Here is a 20,580-nt window from a genome sequence, read left to right as displayed (position 1 = left end):
GGGCCTGGGGGTCAGCCCAGGTAGGCGGCAGGGCTGGATTAGGGTGAGAGGAGCTGGCAGGAGGCTTGGGGGTTTCGGGGGATTATCCACCCGCCGGCGGGAGCTGCCCAGGATGATCCGGGCTTTGAGGCCAGCACCCCAGCGTGCCGCCGGCTCGGCACTGGTGCTTCAGGCAGGTGATGGGTGATGTGCCCCCTGGGCCAGCCAAGATGGGGAGGGGCGACATCAGGCCTGAAGCCACAGGGGTCTCCTCTCCCTCCTGAGCGACTTCGTCAGCATTAATTTTTCCCGCTGCCATGGAAACCAGCGGGAGGTTGCCATTGACTACCAGGGCTGCGGGCAGGGCTTGGCAGAGGCCTGGCAGCTGGACCAGGCAGGCAGGAGGGACCCAGGAGTCCCCTGCCCAGCCTCTCCCTGCCATCCCCCACCTCCCCGGTCCTCCTCTGCCATCAGCCCCTGGAGCAGCATCAAATCCCCCCGGCGGCCTCTCATTTGTTCTTGGGGGATGTAGGACATCTCACCCCCAGGTGGGATGCGGCCATCCAGGTGATCTGGAGGGAACCGTAGCAGATGGGACCATGCCTGGAGGGTGCCTAGCATCACACCAGCCCAGGCACTTGCTTCCCAAGGGACATTTGCCCTTGGAAACCTGATGTGGGCTCCTCTGCCCTTCCCAGCCCAGAGGCATGCAGCCGGGGATGTTGGTGGAGAAGCACAGCCCCCACGGCACGGGTCCCTTGGGAGCCCTGCCAGCGCCTCTGGCCAAGCAAAGGGATGCTTCCAGCCCCAGACAGCAGATCTGAGAGCTGCACGTGTTGGCATCCCTGGCTGCAGGCAGGCCCTGGGCTGTTTAACCCAATTAAAATGGTTTGGACCAAAACTAGAAGCGAGGCATCCTCCTCCTGACCGTGGATGATCGCTCAAGCAGATCTTAGGCTCCCTTCTGCACCGCAGCCATGGCTTTCTGGGTCCTCTCCAAGCGACTCCTGCCTTGGCCATGCCCCAAGAGCAGGAACAGCCTTTCAACCACCCACCCAACCATGGGAAGGGGGAGAAAAGAGGAAAAGAGAGGAGCGAGCAGGGATAATTCCCTGTTGGACTCTCTGCTCCATGAGCAAGCAGTGCTCCACGCCAGAGCCTGCTGCCAGCATCTCACCCATTAGCTGTGCTCAGCGGCTCAAGACGGGCTTGTGCTGCCCCAATTATCCCTCCCTGCCTGGCACACGCTCGCGTTTGTTTTCAATCCCACCAGCCTGTCCATCAAGCAGTTACTCCTTGGGGACCAGGCTGTATCACTGGGCTGTGCACACACAGAGACGGGAGCTGGAGGAGCACAGAGACCAAGCTGGGGACTCAGGTGGTCACGGCTCTGCTCAGTGCCTCAGTTTCCCCTGAGGAGTTTTTCAGATGATGCTGAGCTTCCGCATCTGCTTTGAAACAAGAGCAGCTGGTTCAGACTCATAGTCCTGGCAGCCTGTAAAAGTCCAGAGATGTGTTGGAGCAGGACCAGCCCATGAGGTGTTTCACTGAGTACTCTCCCAGCCACCACGAGGGCTGGTGCTCTTTATTTAAAGTTTATTTGACTCCCTTGCCCAGCCTCTTCAACCAGCGCAGACCTTTTGCACCAAGGACATCCTTCAGCAGGGATGTCGGCAGCTCAGGTCCCCACTGCATGAGGAACCACCTCCTTTGGGCTGAGCTCCTACCAGCCTCCTCCAAGCACCTCCGGCTTTGCTCTCCCCCAAGCAATCCTTTGCTTTGAGACTGCTCCTTCCAGCTCAGCACTATTATTTATAGCCCCTGGGCTAATCTTTAATGATTACCCTTCATATTGCAAAAGCAAGCCCACAAAGGTGACAGCTAGGGCTGCTTGGGTAACCTTAACACACCTTCGGCTTCCCTTTGTGTTCCTTACAGCACCAGCCCTAACAAGCCTGCCAGGAAGATGCCCTGGAGATGACTCATGACCCCACGGGCAAAGGCCACTTGTTAACACCTCGCCTTGATGCTTGGTGACCTGGGCAGGTTGGGTTTTTTTCCCCCATGCCTTGGTTTTTCCTGCCTGGAGGAGGGCCCTGAATGCTTCGTGCTGCCCCAGGGTCATGCGCCCCATCCCGGGCTGGGCACAGCCAAGCCGTGTACCTCCCTGCCCGGCATGCCGGCTGAGCGGTGGGAGGAAGGCTCTCCCCGCCACCGCGGCTTCCCTGCCTCCCCCCTCGCCCTGATTTCCTGACCCTAATGAAGCATTAATATTCAGTGAACCTGCAGCATCTATTCCTGTCCCAAGTGACCTGGTTTCCAGGCTGATGGATGGTGCGCGCCGGGCCAGCCACGCTGCCTGGGCCATTAAGCATCGCGCAGATAAATCATCATCGAGCCAGGGTGGACCCTTGCGAGGCTGGGGACAGTCCTGTGTGGGGAGGAGGAGTGAGTGGCACGTCCCCAGCAGAAGCTGGGCTGCTTTGGACGCCAAACCTGAGCCCCAAGCCCCCCTGGGGCAGAAGCAGCCCCCAGGGACCAGGCAGCGTGAGGAGCAATTAGGAGGCAGAGGCACAGGACAGGAAATCCTTGGAGAAGCTTCTTCCATGGGGCTCCTTGGGGTTACACCAGCCTGATGGAGATGCAAGCTCTGGGTCTATCCAGGTGAAAAGCAAGCTCGAGCCCTGCTTATCCAGCCTGGGCACCTTCAACTCAACTTATTATTACTATTATTAATGATTATTATTGCTAACATAAATATTACCAGCAGCCAACCTCCCAAACCATCTCCAGCCAAGCTGAGATACCCCAGCTTCACACCTGGAGACAGGAGGACTATTCTGCACTACAGAGTTAAGAGCAAGGACTGGAGATGGGTGGCCTTGCCTGGCTGGAGGCAGAAGCTGCAATTTCAGCCCCAGTGAGAGCGGGAGAGGTGACCCAAAGAGGCAGGAGTGGGCAGAGGTGAGGCACAGCAAACCTGCAGCTTGGTCTCTGCCACTGGCTGGTGGGGTGAGCCAAGTATCAAGACCTTCTGTGCTTCAGTTTCATCATCTGTGAAAGCAGCATTGCAACACTGGCCTCTCTATACAGCACCCCGAGGTCTCCAAAAGACCAGTGCAGGATAACCTCTAACCTCTCCAGAGGTAGGATCCTTCTTCAGAGAGGCAAACCCTGCCTCCAACCAACCAACTGACCAACCAATCAACCAATCGTCCAACCAACCAACCGTCCAACCAAACAACCAATGATCCAAACAGCCAGCCATCCATCCCTCAACCCTATATACCCTCTCTATTTCCATCCATCTATCCAACCATCCCTATATACATACCCTCTCTGTAGCAACCTACCCATCCGTCTGCCCACCCGCCCATCCATCAATACTTGGAGGCAATCTGGGATGTGCCTCTCTGGGATGAGGGACAGACAGGATGCACAGATGGGCCGACTCGGAGCTGCCTCACTTACATTTGGCGCCCGTGCTGGTCCTCCCTGGTGAGCACGCCTTCCTTCTCCATCAGCATCTGCCGAAAGGTCCCCACTTTCTGCCGGATCTCCTCTTCAGAGTACCTGGATGGGCAAAGACGTGGTCAGGGCTGCTGTGGCCGGAGAACGGACTCCCCAGGGACCTGCTGAGAACCTCCATACCTTTGGGAGTGACATGTGGCCCAAGAGGCCAGTCAGAAGGAGAGGTGACATGGTGACTGTCACCAGGGCCTGGAAAAGAGCAAGTCTCTCTGCTTGGTCCCCTGCCAGCACCCTCCATGCCCTCCTCTCTCCTGCCTGCCCCTCCCAGCAGTGTTTGGCAGAAGAATGGACATCAGGAAGGGGTAAAAGAAGAGGATGACCATGAGGTTGCCATTCACCCCCACTGCCTCAGGTTTTGGGGCACATCGCTGCCGAACCCCCTCAGCAGTGCCAGCATCGCAGCTGGCAAGGCCGGGGTTCGCACCGAGCGCCTCCGTCCCATTGCGAGCCTCCCTCGCTCGTCCCCACTCTGCGCCAGGGCCCCGGCAGCCGAGCCAGCTCTGCGCTAACGCCAAACGCTGACTCAGGCCGCTGCAGGGTTATTAACGAGAGACACTAATCACTTTGTCCCTGGCATCTGAGAACAGCCGCGGCAAACCACGGCACTCCAGCCGTCCCTGAGGCGTCCCTGGGGAGGGACGGGTGACAGCCCTGGGTGGGCGGTCCTGTGCCGCATCGCGTGGCTGCACAAGGGCACCTGAGGATCCCCTTCGACCAAAAACATCCAAACGGAGGGATGCGGTGGAGGGATCCGTGGTGCTCTCGGCACCGTCCCCGGGGACAGGGTGAAGGGAGAGAGGCCCTGTGTCACCGCCACCCTGCTGCTCCAGGAGGGAAGGGGTTAGGCTCCGTGTGAGTCCCTGTACTCAGCCACACCACCTACGGCCCATCCTCGCCATCACGTCCCATCAGCATCACTGCTAACAAGCCCAGAAAACCGGGTGTCACAGCCTCGCCGAGCCCCACGGTCCCTGAGGCTAGCACTTCGCAGAGCCCGTGCGGGGGACGGTGATGCCCTACGCGGCACCGTCGGTGCCCCTGGGTGCCCTTGGGTGCCTCTTGGTGCAGAGGGCCACACAGGAGCACCTGCATCCCCTGCAGTGTTCCCAAAGGGGAACAGGGAGAAGAGGGAAATTAATATTAACGAGCTCATTTGCACTGAAAGGCTCTCATTAATTCCCCAGCTGGCCAGGACTCCCATGCAGGAGAAGGGCAGCTAACCGGGCACGGAGGCAGCCCCAGACGCTTCCCCTCACCTTGCACCCTGCCTGGGGATGGGGGGGCCCCGAAAACAGGGCAGCACCCCCAAATGCTGCTCTGCACCATACCCTCACCACCGGTGCAGCCACCTGGGCAGAGTGCGGCCATCCTGCGAGGACGGACCCGCCAGCCCCAGCCGTGCCACAGGTATCAGCCGGCCAGCAGCAGCTGGAAGATGTCCGCCCGAGAAGACAAGTATTTGCTGCAGCGTATTACGGACGCGGCCAATGCTCTTGGAGAGGGGACGCGAGGCCAAACAGGAGGTGACAGATGGGCCACCGTGGCTGGGTCGTTAGCAAATCTGCAGGGGCCAATGCCAAGGCGAGGAACCCCTGCTGCACCCTGCAATCCTGTGATGGAGGCAGGAGCACCCCACCAGCCCCTTCCCTCCTGCACCCCCTGGTGCTGCTTATAACCCCGTTGGAGGGATTTTGGTTTTGCATTTAACACATAGAATGGGTTTGGGAAAGAAAGAAAAACTGCTGACGCTTCTTTTCTGGAAAAGAAATCCAGCCTGCAGGCAGGGAATAACGACGCAGGAAGCCCGGAGTGAGCAGCAGCCGGGTACAGCGCAGGCAGGAGGAGCCATCGGCGTTTAAGGAAACAAGGGAGCGCTTAAATCCCTGCAAAACCTCCTCTGCTGTCACAGCCGTTCATCCCGGGGGCCCTGCCCTTGCCAATAACTCCCCCGAGGCCGTGGCCAGGATGCAGCCCCCGGCGCAGGCAGAAACCTCAGGGGTGCAAAGCGCTTCCCGTGCAGCCCTCCCGGAGAGCCCTGTGCGGAGGGCAAAAGCTGGCGGAGGATTAACCAGGTTGACCAAGATTATTACTGTAATTATATTATCATTTCGGTGTATCACCATCATCATCATTATTAATAGCCTTAATAATAGCAAAGGCAATTATAGCAATAACAACAATACCAACTGCAATATTGCTATTACCTATCGCAGTAATGATACTACTAGTAGTAAGATCCCTAGTAGGGCGCGGGAACCCACCAGGAGGCTCTGGGCTCCCCAAGGCGCCAGGTCAGCCTTATTTATTTCCATAACAACAAATTAGGCACAATCATTATTCCAGTCTGTGTGAGACAATTTAATTCTAGGTCACGCTTGCGCTCTTAATGAAAGCCTTGGCGAAGCCTTCCCTCAATCCATTTTCCTTCTCCCCAGCTGATACCAGTCCCCGTCTACCCGCATGTGCCGAAGAATTTGCTCCATCCATCAGGCTTTAGCGAGCTGTCAGGGGGATCAGGCTGTTTGGCTGGTGCCGGAGCTATGGGGCAGCCAGCAGCACGGCCATGGGTCTGGTGGGGATGGGGGTCTCCTCACTGGCCCCCCAGCCCCTCCTGCCCACCCAGGCAGGGATGCTCTCCGGCCCCTCGGGCTTTCCCCTAGCCCTTTGCTACCCCGGGGCAGAGCAAAGGCTGCGGAGCCGCTCATGGAGCACAGCCAGGGGCACGCCAGGATGGGAGGGATCCTCTCACCCCAAAACTGGGGGGGAGAGAAGGAAGGCAGGACAAACTGAAGCAACCAAAACAGCCCCACCTGGGACTAAACCCCAGCTCTGCTTCATCTCCCCAACACAAGAGACAGAGCAGGACCATCTCCCTTCCCAGGCATGCGGGGCACGGGCCGGACAGCACTGATGGCTGCCTCCTTCCTGCCTCCACTTTGCTGGCATGACAAGCTGGGAGCCCAGATTTCTGAGTGGAGGGGTTGGAGCAAGCCTCCAACACATGTGTAGATGCACTCCTAGGTCTGCACTTCATGGAGGCATTTAGCTTCACAAACCAATCCACCAGTCCACCCCAAAGATGTCCGATACACCCCAAAGTGGATTTACTTCCAACTGGGGACATCTGCCACATTAAGGTATTTTTTTAGGGAAGAAAAAGGGGGGATAACAAGGTACAAGTGGGTCAAAAGGATCCCAAGCCACAGAGTCCATCTCCAGCCCAGCCCTGAGCCCCTGCCACTCACCCCTGCTCCTCCATCATCTCCTGCAGCTCCATGCACTTCAGCTCCACCCGCCGCTTGCGCTCATGGTCCAGGATTTCCCGGTGAGCCTTCTTCACCAGGCTGGGCTCCACCAGCCGCACCTCCTCCTCGCCCTTGTGCCATGTACCCGAGGCACTGGGCTGTGAGAAGCCATTGGAGGCTTCCTGGGGCGAAGGCACGTCGGCCCCGTTGTTGTAGAGAGCCATGCTGACGTGGGTGGCCTCGCCACCGGCAGCACCTGGGAGGGAGAGAAAGAGTTGGGGGTCAGTCCCTGCCCTGGCTTCCCTCTCACCCTGCAATGGTGAGGGGACCCCACTAGGACCTGAAGGCAAAATTTGTCTCAAAAGAGGTGTGGACACACAGGTTGATGGAGAGATGATGACTGAGAGATCTGGGTTTTCTGCCAGCGCCCTTCCTGCCCTTTGCCTCAGTTTCCCCACCTGCAAAGCAAGGCTGGGCTATTCCCATCTCCATGCTGCAAGGGCTGGCTCATGGGAAAGAGAGGAGGATGCTCTGCACCAGCCTTGTACCAGGGAAAGCCTGGCAAAGCGCGGGTCTGCGGCACCCGGAGCCATACAGTAGCAGCAGGACAGGCGGGCAGGCGTCCCTCTGAGCCCCAGGAACACCGCTGCCTGCCGGCGTGGGTGCAAAGCAGGGGCAGGCATCCATCCTCACAGCCCTCTGGGGACATCCTCAGGCACTGTCCCCAGCTAGCAAGGGGATGGACCCAAAGACCTTGGATATCCCATTGCATGGGGACACGGCCATGGGAGATCCCAATGTTCGGGCCAGCCAGCAAATGCCCACTGATGCCTTTTGGCAATGGCCCAGCACCCTCCGGCAATGGCCCGGCACCAGCTGTGAGGGGAGGTGAGGGTCCCCACCGGCTGATTCCCTGTCCAAGCAGCAGCATCACACTGTTGCCTGCCTGCCTTCTCCCTGCTCTTTCACCTTCACATGTCCCTGCCTCCTTCCTCAGCCACCACAGTCAATGTGTCCTCACCTGGCTCCAAAAATAACCCCATGGAAGAGGACAACCATTCCCGAGCGGCATTGCCACGCTGAGGCTCCGGCTGATGCTCCCCAAGCCTGGGGGAGGAGATGCTCCCAAATCCCCTGGATCAACCAGACAGATACAAGCCCGTCTCAATGTCCTTAGGCCATCGGTGCATGGCTGAGCGCGGGTTCCTTGGTCTCCCCGTCCTGCGATGCCCCAACTCCCCTGCCCAAAGCACCAGTCCTCTCCCCAGCATGGGATGCTCCCGCTGGAGATCTGCTGCCTTAATTACCAGCAGCAGCTAGGCTGCAGAGGCACCGCCTGGGCTTTTCCAGGGGCTCCCACAAACACTTCTCCTGCAAAGTCCTAGACAAAGAGGAATGATCGGGGACAAAGGCAGAGCACCCTCCCTCGCTCTCCAAGCTGGCTCTGGGCTCAGAGATGCAGCTTTTGTCAGCAGCTGCTTCTCCAGGGTGTTTCCATCCCGGGGACCCTGCCGAAGAGGCTTTTCCAAGGATGGGTGCTGCTTGAACGTTGTATCTCAGGGGGTGCTACAGGGAGTGGTTAGAAGACAGATATCCCTCTCCCTACGAGGGAAGCAGCACCCATGGGGCCAACCCTTGCCCGCGATGCCCGGGGTGTCTGACACGCTGCCCAACGAGGATGGGCCCAAACGCTGGCCTGGGGAAGGAGAGATCCCTCAGCCGAGCGTGAAGGCAGGACAGAGGGACCGTGGACTGATCTGCACCGTTTCGAGCCCGGGGAGGGCTCGCTGCTCCCGCTGTGCCGTTCCAGCAGGACGCCAGGCAGGTCAGAGCTTTCCATGGCCGTGCCAGGTGGGACAGAGGCGGGGTGGGAGCGCAGATCGCCCGCAAGAGGCTTCGAGGATGTTTCTCTGCTGTTTGAGGAGAGAAAAAACCTCAGAGCCCTTCCCAGGGTCACGGGGGTCCCAGCCTGGCGGGAAGGCATCTCCCACCCCGCGGCATCCCCAAGGGACATCCCCGGCTTTCCCGCTGCCACCGGCTGCCCCACACACTCATTTATCTCCTGACAAGCCTGCCCAGGGAGGACGGCAGCTGACTGCTTAATTACAAGGCTTTTTTTTCCTTTATTTTCCCCATTATTACTGTGCAGAGAGAAGCCAGCAGCCTTCATTTCTGCAGAGGTGCGGAGGAGCGGGCAGCGGGAGATGCTGCCAGCGGGGCAGGAGCCAGCTGGGGCTTTGCACCCCCTGAATGCTTGGCCCTGTTAGAGCTACCAGAGGGTCCCTCAGTCCCCCCATGACTGCAGCAGGCAGAGCAGCACCCACATTTCGAGCCCCATGACACCCTGCAGCAAGGAGCTACCCCACTCAGCCCTCCTTGCCTGGGGGGACCCCTGACCCCAGCACCTTCCATGTTCCAGGGTGGCCCCGGGCCAGAGATGGGAAAGATGCTGCAGAAAAACCTGGCTGGGGGCTTTCTCCCATCAGGGCACAAAGCAAAAAACTAGGAAGGAAATTTCGGAATGGGAGAAGCTCCCCACTGGGAAACCTTCACCCACCGAGGGGCCTGGGGAAGGAGAGGGGGAAGGAGAGGATGTTTTCCCCAGCAGCCTTTGCTTGCTTTTCCCCAGTGGGAATTAATTTTATCCTGAGCCTGGCAGTGGGTAAATTCATTGCTGCAAAACCTTGAGAGCATGTGGGATATACAGCTGGGCAGGTAGATGGAAGAGCATGGGAGATAAACCGGCAGCTGGATGGGTACCTGCAGGTAAGGGCTGCATGGTGGGAGAGGCATGCAGATCCTGCCGGGAAAAGCTCCCCATCTCTGTAAAAAGGATGCGGTTGGAGGTACCCCCCTTGCATCCAGGGCCAGGCAGGTGGAGCCAGCCTGGGGATGGACACTGCACTGCGTCCCGGTGTCCCCTCAGCCGTGAGCAATATCCACTGTGTGAGCTGATACCAGGCACCCTGCCTCAGCCACAGCACGGGCAGGAAAACAAAGGAAGAGAAAAACCACCCGCAATCCCCCTCCGGCCATCAACAGCAAAGCCAGGCCGCAGGCAAAAGCCCTGGGTGGAGAACAGAGCCAGTCCTACATCTCTGGTGACAATGGGGACAAGAGACCAGGGCAGAAGGAGCCCATGTCCCCCAGGCTGGGTCTGTGCCCTCCTTGTCCCCAAAGGAGACCCCCAGTGATGCACAGGGGCAGCCCTGCACCTGCAAGGGACAGTTCGGGGACATGGGGTGACCGTCACCACCACAGCCTCCATCCATTGGCCACCACGCTGGGACCAGCTGGCTCTGCCAGCTTGCACCAGCACCAAACCCAGCAGCAAGCCTGTCAGTGAAGGCAGCATGGCCCTGCCCGAACGGCAGCGGCTTCCTGCCTGGCTCAGCGCTACCCCCGATAATAAAGACGATGGTTAAATATTTCATTATCTGCAGTAATTACCCACAAATCATCAAGGACTGGCAGCCCGCCGCCTGGCCGCCTCACCGAGGGGAAAGGAGGTGTCTTGGGGCGAGCGCTGCGCCGTGTCCCCATGGACTCCTGAAGGCTGCAGGATGAGGCCAGGGCCAGCCGCTGGCATGCGTCCCCAGCACCCTAATTCCCGGCACCAGGGTAGTGCCCCCCAGGAGGGCTCAAACTCCCCAGCACTGGGGCACGAGGGGTCCCTCTCCTGCTGGGGAAACTCCTGAGCAAAGCTGTCTCTTCCCGTTTTGCTGAGCCATTTGCCCACGTGTTTTGGGATCCCAACCTACCCCGCTGGCGCTCCACATGCCACCTTGGGGCTTGGGGAGGTCAAAACAGCTTTTTGGCTCGCAGGCACCTTCTGCTGCCTGGATTAGAGCTTTTGGAAATGTTCAGAGCTGCCCCATCCTCATCTTCCATCCCCATCTTCATTCTCATTCCCATCCTCCATATCCATCCTTTATACGTATCTCCATCCTCCATCCCCATCCTCCATCCCCATCCTCCATCCTTCATCCTCATTCTCCATCTCCATCCTCCTCCTCATTCCCATCCTCATCTCCATCCACCATCTCCATCTTTCATCTCCCTCCTCTTCCTCCTCTTTCCCATCCTCCATCCTCCTCCTCATTCCCATCCTCATCTCCATCCACCATCTCCATCTTTCATCTCCCTCCTCCTCCTCCTCTTTCCCATCCTCATCCCCATCCTCCATCTCCATCCTCATCCCTATTCTCCATCCTCCATCCTCATCCCCATCCTCCATCTCCATCCTCCACCGCCATCCTTCTCCTCATCCCCATTCCCAATCTCTACCCCCACACTCCATCCCTATCCCCATCCTACGCTTTGCCCCAAGCGCAGGGACCAGCCCGGCACACCGGGTCTCTCCCTCCCTTCCCAGCCATGCTGAATCGCACCCAGGGTGCAGAGGACCCGGGCACCAGCACTGCCAGGCCGATGGAGGCCAGGACAGACAGAAGGACAGACACACCATGCTGTGCCCCTGACTCACAGCCAGGATGGGCCCGGCCAGCTCAGGGTGCAAGGACAAGCCTTACCATCCTGCCGGGCTTTGGGGCTGCTGGTTTCCAGCCAACCTTTGAACCGAGACCCCTCCTGCGGGCTGGGACCCCCGGCCGCCTGGTGGGGTGGCCCTGGGACGTGGCCGTCCCCGTGTCCCAGCCCTGGGGCTGCCCAGCTTGGGCTTTGAAGGGAAGCTCAGGGGTTCGGGAGCTGCAGCCCAAAGGGAAAGACAAAAACAAGGAAAATGAGTAAAAAAAGTATTATTTCACCAAACTACTTTTCCCCTTTTATTTTCCAGCCCAGAAACAAACCCCTTCCCAGCTGACTCTGCTCAAATTCCCCCGTGGGTGCTGCTCAGCTCCCCAGCCATGCCCACAGCACCCCGGGCATGGGGCTGCGCTGGAGGCAGCTGCCCATCGCTCTGCCCGCTGCCGCCGCAGGGCCCTGCCGCGCCGTAATGCGGATGAGGTCGCTTTCCAGGCGGGAGCAGGGATGGCAGCGGGGGGCTGGCGGTGCCTGGATGCTCTCCGGCATCTCCCCCTCGGCGGGGAAGGCAGCAGTGGCGCCTGGGCATCCTCCCCCCCGCGCCTCGGTGCTAATTAAAGCCGCCTCCGGCCAGTGCTCAATTAATTCTCGCCACATCCAGTTGCACCAGCCAGGGCAACAGTGAGCGCCCGCACGCCGGGGATGCAGGCATGGGATACAGGCGGCGAGGCTGGGATGACGGCTCCCTGGGCCACTCATGCACCGAGCGTGCCAGTGCTCAGTCCCAAGAAGCAGGGGAGAAGCCAGCTGAGGCGGTGACCCTCCAGCCCCACCAGAGAGGGTGAGAGGGGTGGCCCCCCGTGATTCCCCTGCCCGCCAGGCTCTCATCAGGGCACACCACCACCTACCGAAATCATAACCCTGTCCCCACAGTGTTTACAGCCCTGCCCCAGGCTGCTCCCTGCCCGTGCCGGAGGACGGCTGGCACAGGGGCTTTTTTTTTCGCTACACAAAAAATGCCAGAACACCACGGCAAGGCAGCCGGCCTCCTCTAAACACCTGGCCGGAATTACAAGGAGCAAAAGTCCAGGGTTGCTGCCGTTAATTGGACCGACCTTCTCTGGCGCTGCCTTTCACCAGCCCCCGAGTGCCAAAACCCATGAGTCAGACCTCCAAGAAGGAGAAAAAAAAGGCAAAATTGGCTTTAAAAGTGTAACCGGTTTGGGGCTCGTTAGCGCTGCCTCCCAGCCCCGAGCCAGCAGGGATCCTGCCCGCGGGAAGGGGCAGCAGGAAGGGGTTGGTTACACCCATCCCAGCCCCTCCATCCATATTTTGCCTACCCCAAGCCCGGAGCATCCTTTGCTCTAGCTGCCCGACCAAAATTTGACGCCTCGCAGACTTTAAAGCAATTAATAAAGAATATACGGATGCTGGCTGGGGGGGTTGTGAGCTGGGCGAGGGCTCACTGCTGCTTGTGCATACCTACGTCTGTGCATATATATATTTTTTTTTTTTTTTTTTAAATAGATGAGGAGGCTGGTGGAGAAGCTAAACAGTTGCTAAGCAACCAGGCTGCTTCCCAGCTTGGGGATGTAGGGATGGGGGAGCCAGGGGTGGGGACCGGTCCCCCCCGCCGGACGGGCACTGCACAGGGGTGTGGGCAGCGGAGATCCGCCAGCTCCCCGGGAGATGCTCTGGAGAAAAGGGCTCGATGGAGGGCAAGGAGCCGGGCTTCGCTCCTGTCCCCAAAATGCCGCAGCTGAAGCCCCCCCAGCCTGAACCCCTTGGACTGCGGGGGGAGGCTGAGCAAGCCCCATTCCCACCTCCGGCTGGAGGAGAGCTGACGGGAAGGGGGTCACACTATGATGGGGACCATCCCCAGGGGACCCCGGGACCCCTGCAGTGATCCCATTCCCGAGCCAGGGATGAGAGAAAGGAGGAGAAACACGTCCAAGTGACGGCAGCAAACCCCCCCGTGCTGAGCAGAGAGGCAGCAGGTCCAGGCAATGGGTGCCTCTGTGGGACTCCCCAGCTCCACACCCCCCAGCCGTGTTCTCCCCAACCCCTTGGGGCCACCATGGCCACCAGCTGCTCCTTGCTGGTGGCCAACAGACCTGTAAGCAGCCTTGGCAGGCAGGGCTCAGGCACTCGCTGCCCTGCCAGACCTTCGCCAACCCGGAGGGTGCTTAAATAACGGCGTCTGGGCAAGGAGGGAGGGAATGAACACCCAGCCCCCCAGGTTTTGCATCCTTGGGGCCACTTGCTTTGCTGGGCAAAGGAGAAGGCACAGGCAGCCCTGTGGCCCAGCATCACTTTGCCGGGGGGGAGGGAATAATAACAATAATAATAAAAGCAAATTTTGAGCACATGGAGGAGTGGGGGGGATGACTGTCACAACGGGGTGACCTTCCCTGATGGGGACACAATCCCGGCAAACGACCCCCGGGGCTGAGCACTGCAGGTACAGGGGGGTCACGGCCGGTGCAGGGAGAGCGTCCAGCTGGGGATCCCCCCCCCCGTGGCTGGCTGGGCGGTTGTGTAACGGGAGGAGCTATTCCGGGGTTTGAGCACATTATATAAGCCACGGGCCACCTGGCCGGGGAAAACGGGAGCTGGGAGACAGGGAGAAGGAGGAGGAGGAGGAGGAAGAAGGGTTTTTGGGATCGGGGACCCCCACAGCCGGCAGACCCCCAGCAGCTGGGACTAAACCCAGGGGGTGACCTGCACCCTGCAGGCACCCCCTGCCCAGAGATGTGGGGTGGGCACCCTCTGCACGCCCCTCCAGCAGACCCTGGGACCTGCTGCCATGCATCCACCCACAGCCGGATCCGTCCCCTGGGGCAGGAGACCCTTTGCCCGGAGGGAAAAGCACCATTTCCTTGGCATCAGGGACAAAACCAACCAAAAGCCCTGTACCCCTCCGCCTGCCTGGCAAAGCCCCCATTCTCCATCTCCAGCAGCGACCAAGGACCAAAGGCTCCCCTAAAAGCTGCCCCCAACTTCTGGCTCCAAAAGTCCCCACCTTTCCCTGCACGTGTTGCCAGGATGAGTCCCTGGGGCAGGGGGAGGCAGGTGGGATGCAGGGGGGAGGCAGGCGGGATGCAGGGGGCAGGCGGGCGGGATGCAGGGGTGGCATTGCAGGATGCTGCACTGGCAGAGGGGGACAGAGCGAGGATGTCGTGTGTTTGGACACAAGCACCACGTGCTCCTGTCCCCAAAATGCCCCCTGTTGGGGTGCCCTCGTGTTCCTGCCAGAGATGAACCCACATGCGAGGGCAGGGAGACCAGCCAGGGCATGAGCGCCTGCACCCCATGAGATCGTCCTCGGCATTTGCCATCAAGCCAAGACACCCCCAAATTCTTTCAGCCCCCAAGCGACCCCCCCTGCAGCAGCAGGAGTGCAGAAACCAAGAAACAAGAAGCCAAGAGACATCCACAGCCTGAAAGCCCTGCTCCGGAGGGGATGAATGAACGCACGTTCCCTGAACGCCACCTGCTCCCCCCCAGCTGTGGCCCGACCCCTCGCCACCAGCCCCCTGCATGGCACAGCCCGGCCATCCCTGGGGACAAACCCCCCAAACCTGGGAAGGAGAAGCACAAAACGCTCCCGAAAGACAAGGCAGCGAGCCGCCGCTCAGGCTCCCCCGGCTGCCAAGCCTTGCCCCTCTCCTTCCCCCGCGCAACACCCGCAGGGTTTGAAATCTCACCAGCCAAACCCGCAGCTGCAGACCCTCTGTCCCTGCCGTGGCCTGGGGGTCTGCACAGCAGAGAGAGGGGCTTCAGGGCCGTTATCTCGGCCTCGTCTCCCACCTGCACCCCACAAGGCGTCAGGGTCTGCTGGGGGCTCGTGGCCGTTCTGTCCATCCCAGCCCCGCGGTGGGAGCTGCTCCCATCCCGCCTGTCTCCCCACAGCACGTGGGAGAGGGACGTGGGGTGCCCCCCAGCCAGCCCCCCCGCACCGGCAAGCACCCGACACACCCACGTCCCCGGAGGGACCCGCTGCGCCCCAAAAGGCATCTCACCTCCGGGCTCCTCGCCCCATCCGCACCCCCAGGAGCATCAAACCCAGGGGATGCCCTCGCCACCCGTCACCCCCTCCCCAACCGCCCCCAGCACCCACAAGGCGCTGCACCCCTGGCTCAGCCCTGCCGCCCGCCTCCCTTTGGGGACCCCAATTCCCGGCCCCCTCGGGAGCAGCGTCACCCCCCCATCCCCATCCCTTTGGGGTCCCCAGCCCCCCCCCGCCCCCGGGGACCACCACGGCCCCCCCCGCCCTGTCCCCCCCGTCCCTCGGGGGTCCCCAGCCCCCTGCACCTCTCAGCGCCCCCCCCCCCCCGCCCCCTGTGTGCATTGGGGTCCCACTGTCCCCCCCGCCTCCCTCTCCCCCGCCCCCGCCGGGCCCTGCCCGCCCGCCCCCCGCCCGGTGCCGGCCCGCCAGCCAGGCCCGGGCCCGGCCGCGCCGCGCCTCACCTCGCCCCGCCGCCCCGCCGGGCCCGGCCCGGCCCGGAGCCGCCGCCACCGGCCGCTGCCTGCGCCGCCCCGCTGGGCCCCGCTGGGCCCGGCCCCGCTCGGCCCCGCTCGGCCCGGCGCGGCCCGGCCCCTCCCGGCGCGGCTCCCGGCGCGGCGAGCGCGGCCCCTCCTGAAGTGCTGGACAGCTCCGCGACACAGAGCCGCCCGCCGCGCCAGCGCGCCGCCCGCACCGCACAGCGCCGCCTGGCGGGCGGAGGGCGCGCCGGCCCCCGCCGAGCCCCCCGCGCCCCCCGGGGCACCCCTGCAGCCGCCTGCGCCCCGTAACTCTCCCCCAGTGCCCCCCTTCCTCCCCATGTCTTAATATCCACCTGCACCCCCAAGCCCCCAAATCCCCCACAAAAGCCCACCCCCCTGGTCCCCAAAGCTTCGCCCTGGGGTACAGCGCCAAACACCAGCCGCCGAGGCCCCTGCCCCGGCCAAGCTGCTCACATCTGGGGGATGCAATTGCCAGAAAATCCCCCATCCTCTACCCCACCCTGTATCCCGTCCCATCCCATCCCGTATCCCACCCTGTATCCCATCCTGTACCCCACCCTGTATTCCATCCAATCCTATCCTGTATCCCAAGCCATCCCATATGCCACGCTGTATCCCATCCCAACACAGAGCCCATCCCATCCTATGTCCCATCCCGTTCCCTATCCCACCCTATATTCCATCCCAACCCATATCTCATGCTGTATCATGTCCCAACATATATAGCCCATCCCATATCCCATCCCATATCCCACCCCATATCCCATCCCACACCTTACCTCCTCACCGCAGTGCCCCACCTCGCCCCCAGTGCCAGCCCAGCCCTGCCCACCCTCTCCCCATTCCCGGCTGATTTCCCAGTGCTGCCTGGGACCACCTGGGACACCTGTGGGCCAGGAGCCAGTGAATCTAGGCAGGGGGAAGCTCCCAGTATAACCAGTGCCACCAGTTCTGGTCCCAGTTAGCCTGGCGCTGAGCAGCAGCATGGCAGGATCAGGCCCGAGGAGGAGCGCTCAGCCGGGATGGAGCAGGGATGCCAGGAGGGAGCGGGCTGACTGTGAAAAGAGAAGGTGCATTGAAAATCCCCAAAAGGACCAAAAACAGAGAAAGCCCCTGCGACAGCACTGAACCAGCTCTGCAGCACTCGGGGTCACACTTAGCCCCCCCAAAACCGCCCTGTACCATCGTGGTGGGGGACAGGGTACCCAAACCTCTCCAGACCCACCCTGAAACCCCGCGCCGTGCTCATGGCAAGGGATGGGCTACCCAAACCACCCCACGGCCACCCCAAAGCCACCCACTGTGGTCATGGCGAGGGCTGGGCTGCCCAAATCAGCCTGAAGCCATCCTGGCTGCTCTGCCAGGGCCTCAGCCAGGGGCACCATATGCACTGGTCCCCCCCAGTTGCCCCCCACCCTGTGCCTCAGTTTCTCCTGCACTGCACAGGCAGTGCAACTGCTGTGGCTACAGCTCCCTCCTTAATTTGGCTGCTCATTTCCAAGCAGAGAGCTGAGAAAGGCACCCAGGTGTCACTCCGTGGTGGCTTTGGCCTCGGAGGGGGGATCTGGGGAGGGAGCTGCAGCAGGGACGGGGATGGGGAGCCAGAGCTGGGGTCTAAGGGGCGCTTCTGGGGGCAGCCCAGGCTGGAGAGACCTGTCCGGGTGGGGATATCCCCACAGCAGGTGGCAGCTGGGCAATGCTCTGCTCCCCAAGATGCTCTGGGGAGGACCAGACCAGTGACTGAACCACTCCCAGCAGCACCACTCATCGGCGCCAGTCCAAAATCACTCACCATGGCCAGAGCTGCTGTCCCTCACTTTCCTCCCCATCCCCATGCACAAGGGACAGGGGGTCCCCGTGGGTCGAGGTGGCAGCAGGCCACAGGGATGGGTCCAGCCCGGGGAGGACGGTGCCCAGCTGTGAACGGGGTGGAAGGCACAAGCATCCTATTTCCGTGAGGATCCAACACCCATTTAGGGTTGTTTCCTACTGGCTGCTCTGCAAAACCCGCATCCCACATTCATTATCCATCACCCCTCCCTGTAGTTAAACGCAGCAGCGTGACAAGACCAGACTAAAACTCCCCATCTGCTGCATGAGGAGGGGGCTGGCCCAGATCACCCTAAATTTGGGGTACAGCTCACCCCAGATGCCCAGAGCCCCTGCTCCTGCCCAGCATCACCACCCCTGAACCAAGCAGCCTGCCCAGAGGGGAGCGAGGGGGACCGCGCTGGTGGAAGCCACGGGTGGCTCAAAGCCACGGGTGGGAGCCCGGCCGAGGGGTTCTGCAGCCACAGCAGCGTCGGGCAAGCGGGGACACCCCCCAGCAGCCGGTGCCCTGGGGCCACGGAGACTTCCCAGAGAGCTGCTCCATGCCAGTGCCAGCCATGCACGGCCTGCAGCCACCCACGGGCTGCGAGGTGTCTGTGTCCCCCCGTGACGGGGCTGCCTGAGCGTGCACACACATGCAGGCACATGCTCAAGCAGACGCCACACACTGCTCCCCCCCAGCTCCAGGGCAGCCTGCCCCTGCCTAAAACACCTGCAGGAGATGGGAGAGGGTTGTTTGGCGTGGGAGAGGGGCTGAGCACGGGCTGCAGCCTCTCCAGGCTGTTATTGTAGGGACTATGTAAACAAGGGGCTTGGCCATGCATTGGACTGGCTCTATTAAACTCTGGCCAAGCAGCAGGGCTGGGTGCGGGAGCTGCAGTGCAGCCGCTGGAACATCCCCATGGCCGCTGCTGCCTCCCCCTGCTCCTGCCTTTGTCCCTGCCGCATCCTCCCGGGGCAGGAGCAGATGCCACCTCCTGGGAGAAGCCTCCTACGTGCTCAGAGCCTCTCCTGGTTTAGTGCCGGAGGGACAAAACAGCCTGTGACGGGGAAAATCCAGCATCCCCAGGGCGAGCCCGTGCCTTTTGCACCACCGTAATCTTTCCAACATCCTCAGCGTCCACAGTGCTGAATAATGCATCAGGTCCTGGGAAACAAAGAGGATGGGGGGATGTGGTCAGCAAAAGCAGCGTGGGGAGACCCTGGCATGGGGGAGCAGCAGCCCCACGGGGCTCCCCAGGCTTGGCTGGGCGCTGCTGGGAGCCAGGGCTTTGCAGCGGGGCCACATCGGGCTTTGGGCAACAGCGTGAGAGAATAGCAATGAGAGATGTAGTCCAGCCCAGCCCAGAGCACAGGATCCCAGCCAGAGAGCTGGCACCAGCAGTAAACACAGCCAAAACCATGCCTGGAACGGGATGGAGAAAGGCAATAGCCATCTGGGTGAGAAAAATGGAGAAAAGCAGCAAGAAAAAGCTGCCAGGCAAGGCAGAGAGCTGGGGGGTGCAGCCAGGAGAGCAGCGTGAAGGGACGATCTGGTGGAGAACAAAAGGGGAGAGATGGAAGGACCGGGAGAAGGGACGGTAATTGCAAGCAAACAGACAGAGCCAGCCGCAGCTGGGGGGAGAGGAAGAAAATAATCACTTGAAAGAAACCGAGGATTTGGGAAGGAGAAAAAAAATAAAAAAGGTGATAAATAATTAAAGGAGATCAAACGAGGCAGGCAGCAGAACAGGCCTAATTGCAAGGATTCGTACTGAGGTTCGACATCTCCACCAGCCGCCTCCTGATGCAGAATAAAGGGCGGCCGGCAGCAGCTCTGCCGTGCGGGGAGCGCGCTGCTGGCGCGGCACAGGCAATCGCCCCTGATCAAAGCCTGGCGCTGACTTTCTTGACGCTCAGCAACCCCGCCTGAGCCGGCGAGGGAGCGGGGAGGAGGGAAACGCCAGCAAACGGGGGGAGCAAAGCAAAGGCGTGCAGGGGAAGGGGCTGGGGGCACTGTTATGCTGTAAGAGCCCGGGATGTGATGGGGAGCGGGCATCTGAACAGCCCCGTGTGTGCCCAGGGCGACCTTGGGCCATTCGATCATGGCCCGGTAGCTGGAGGCTCCCATCGATTTGGGCTTGACCCTGTGGCCATGCAGCCCTGCTTGGTGCTGGGGTGGGTTTGCTTGGTCTTCTCCTGCTGCCCCAGGGCTCCCTAAGCTTCCTAGCCCTCAGCAGGGATTTTTCTTCCCTGTGGATTTGTCTGGCCACTCTTTGAAGCGCTGGGAAACATTTTGCGCCCACGCTGTGCCGTGGCGAGGAGACCCCCGTGCCTTGGCACCCACCTCCCTTGGCTCATTCAGGAGCTGCCGCTTGCTGCTCTCCTTTGGCACCTCCTGACTCAGAGGAGAAATGAGTACGGGAGGAAAAAATGAGCCACCGGACCTCTTCCAGCCTGAAAGGACCTACGAGCTGTCCTTCATCACCAGAGCCAGCCTTTGCTTTTACAAACCTGCAGGGCAGCCCTCCCAGAGCATCACCCAGCGTAGCAGAAGCAGACACCCGCTGGTGGCCACGAGTCCCCTGCTGCATCTTTCCCCACGACCAGCTTCCACAACCTGCTCCATGACACCATCTGATCTGTCCCAGGGTCCCCAAGGACCCCCGCAGGCAGCAGGTGCCAGGGATGGGCAGAGCAGCGGCAGAGCTCAGCTCGAGTGCGCTAACCTCTCCTAACAGGCAATCAAATCCCCGCCCCGGCAGGAGTCCCTGCATATTAATTGCACTGCGTTATCCAGCCATCTGTTCCCACAGCCAGGAAAAGAGCAGTCCCTTTGGTCTCCTTTATTAACAGGTTTCCCTGTAAATGCAAACAAACCCTCCCGTCTCGTCGCCACACTCCAGATCTGCTTTAAGGCACCCGGGAGGGAAGCAAGAGCTCCCGGGCATTTTAGTAAATCAAGAGCAGCAAATGCAAAGGTGGTGATTTAACACTGCCTGTGGCCAGCAGGAGAGCCAGGGGAGCA

At 61.0% G+C, this 20,580-nt stretch overlaps 1 protein-coding gene across 1 annotated transcript in view; it reads right to left on the bottom strand.

The window, feature by feature from the left end:
- SRRM3 (serine/arginine repetitive matrix 3) overlaps positions 1–16,699 on the bottom strand; it is a gene marked incomplete at its 3' end in the record, with an annotated part of 29,961 nt that extends 13,262 nt beyond the window's left edge. Inside the window, exons 1-3 of the mRNA XM_082327955.1 lie at positions 16,630–16,699; positions 6,756–7,011; positions 3,451–3,552 (exon numbers count right to left, since the gene is read on the bottom strand). Of these exons, the coding sequence (XP_082184081.1) occupies positions 3,451–3,552; positions 6,756–6,979 (326 nt within the window). The 5' untranslated portion in view covers positions 6,980–7,011; positions 16,630–16,699. The remainder of the gene's footprint in view (positions 1–3,450; positions 3,553–6,755; positions 7,012–16,629) is intronic.
- Positions 16,700–20,580: the final 3,881 nt, after the last annotated feature.

Source organism: Platalea leucorodia (genome assembly GCF_965183815.1).
Source record: "Platalea leucorodia genome assembly, chromosome: 16".
Classification (NCBI taxonomy): Eukaryota; Metazoa; Chordata; class Aves; order Pelecaniformes; family Threskiornithidae; genus Platalea; species Platalea leucorodia.
This window is presented reverse-complemented; position numbering and strand designations above follow the sequence as displayed.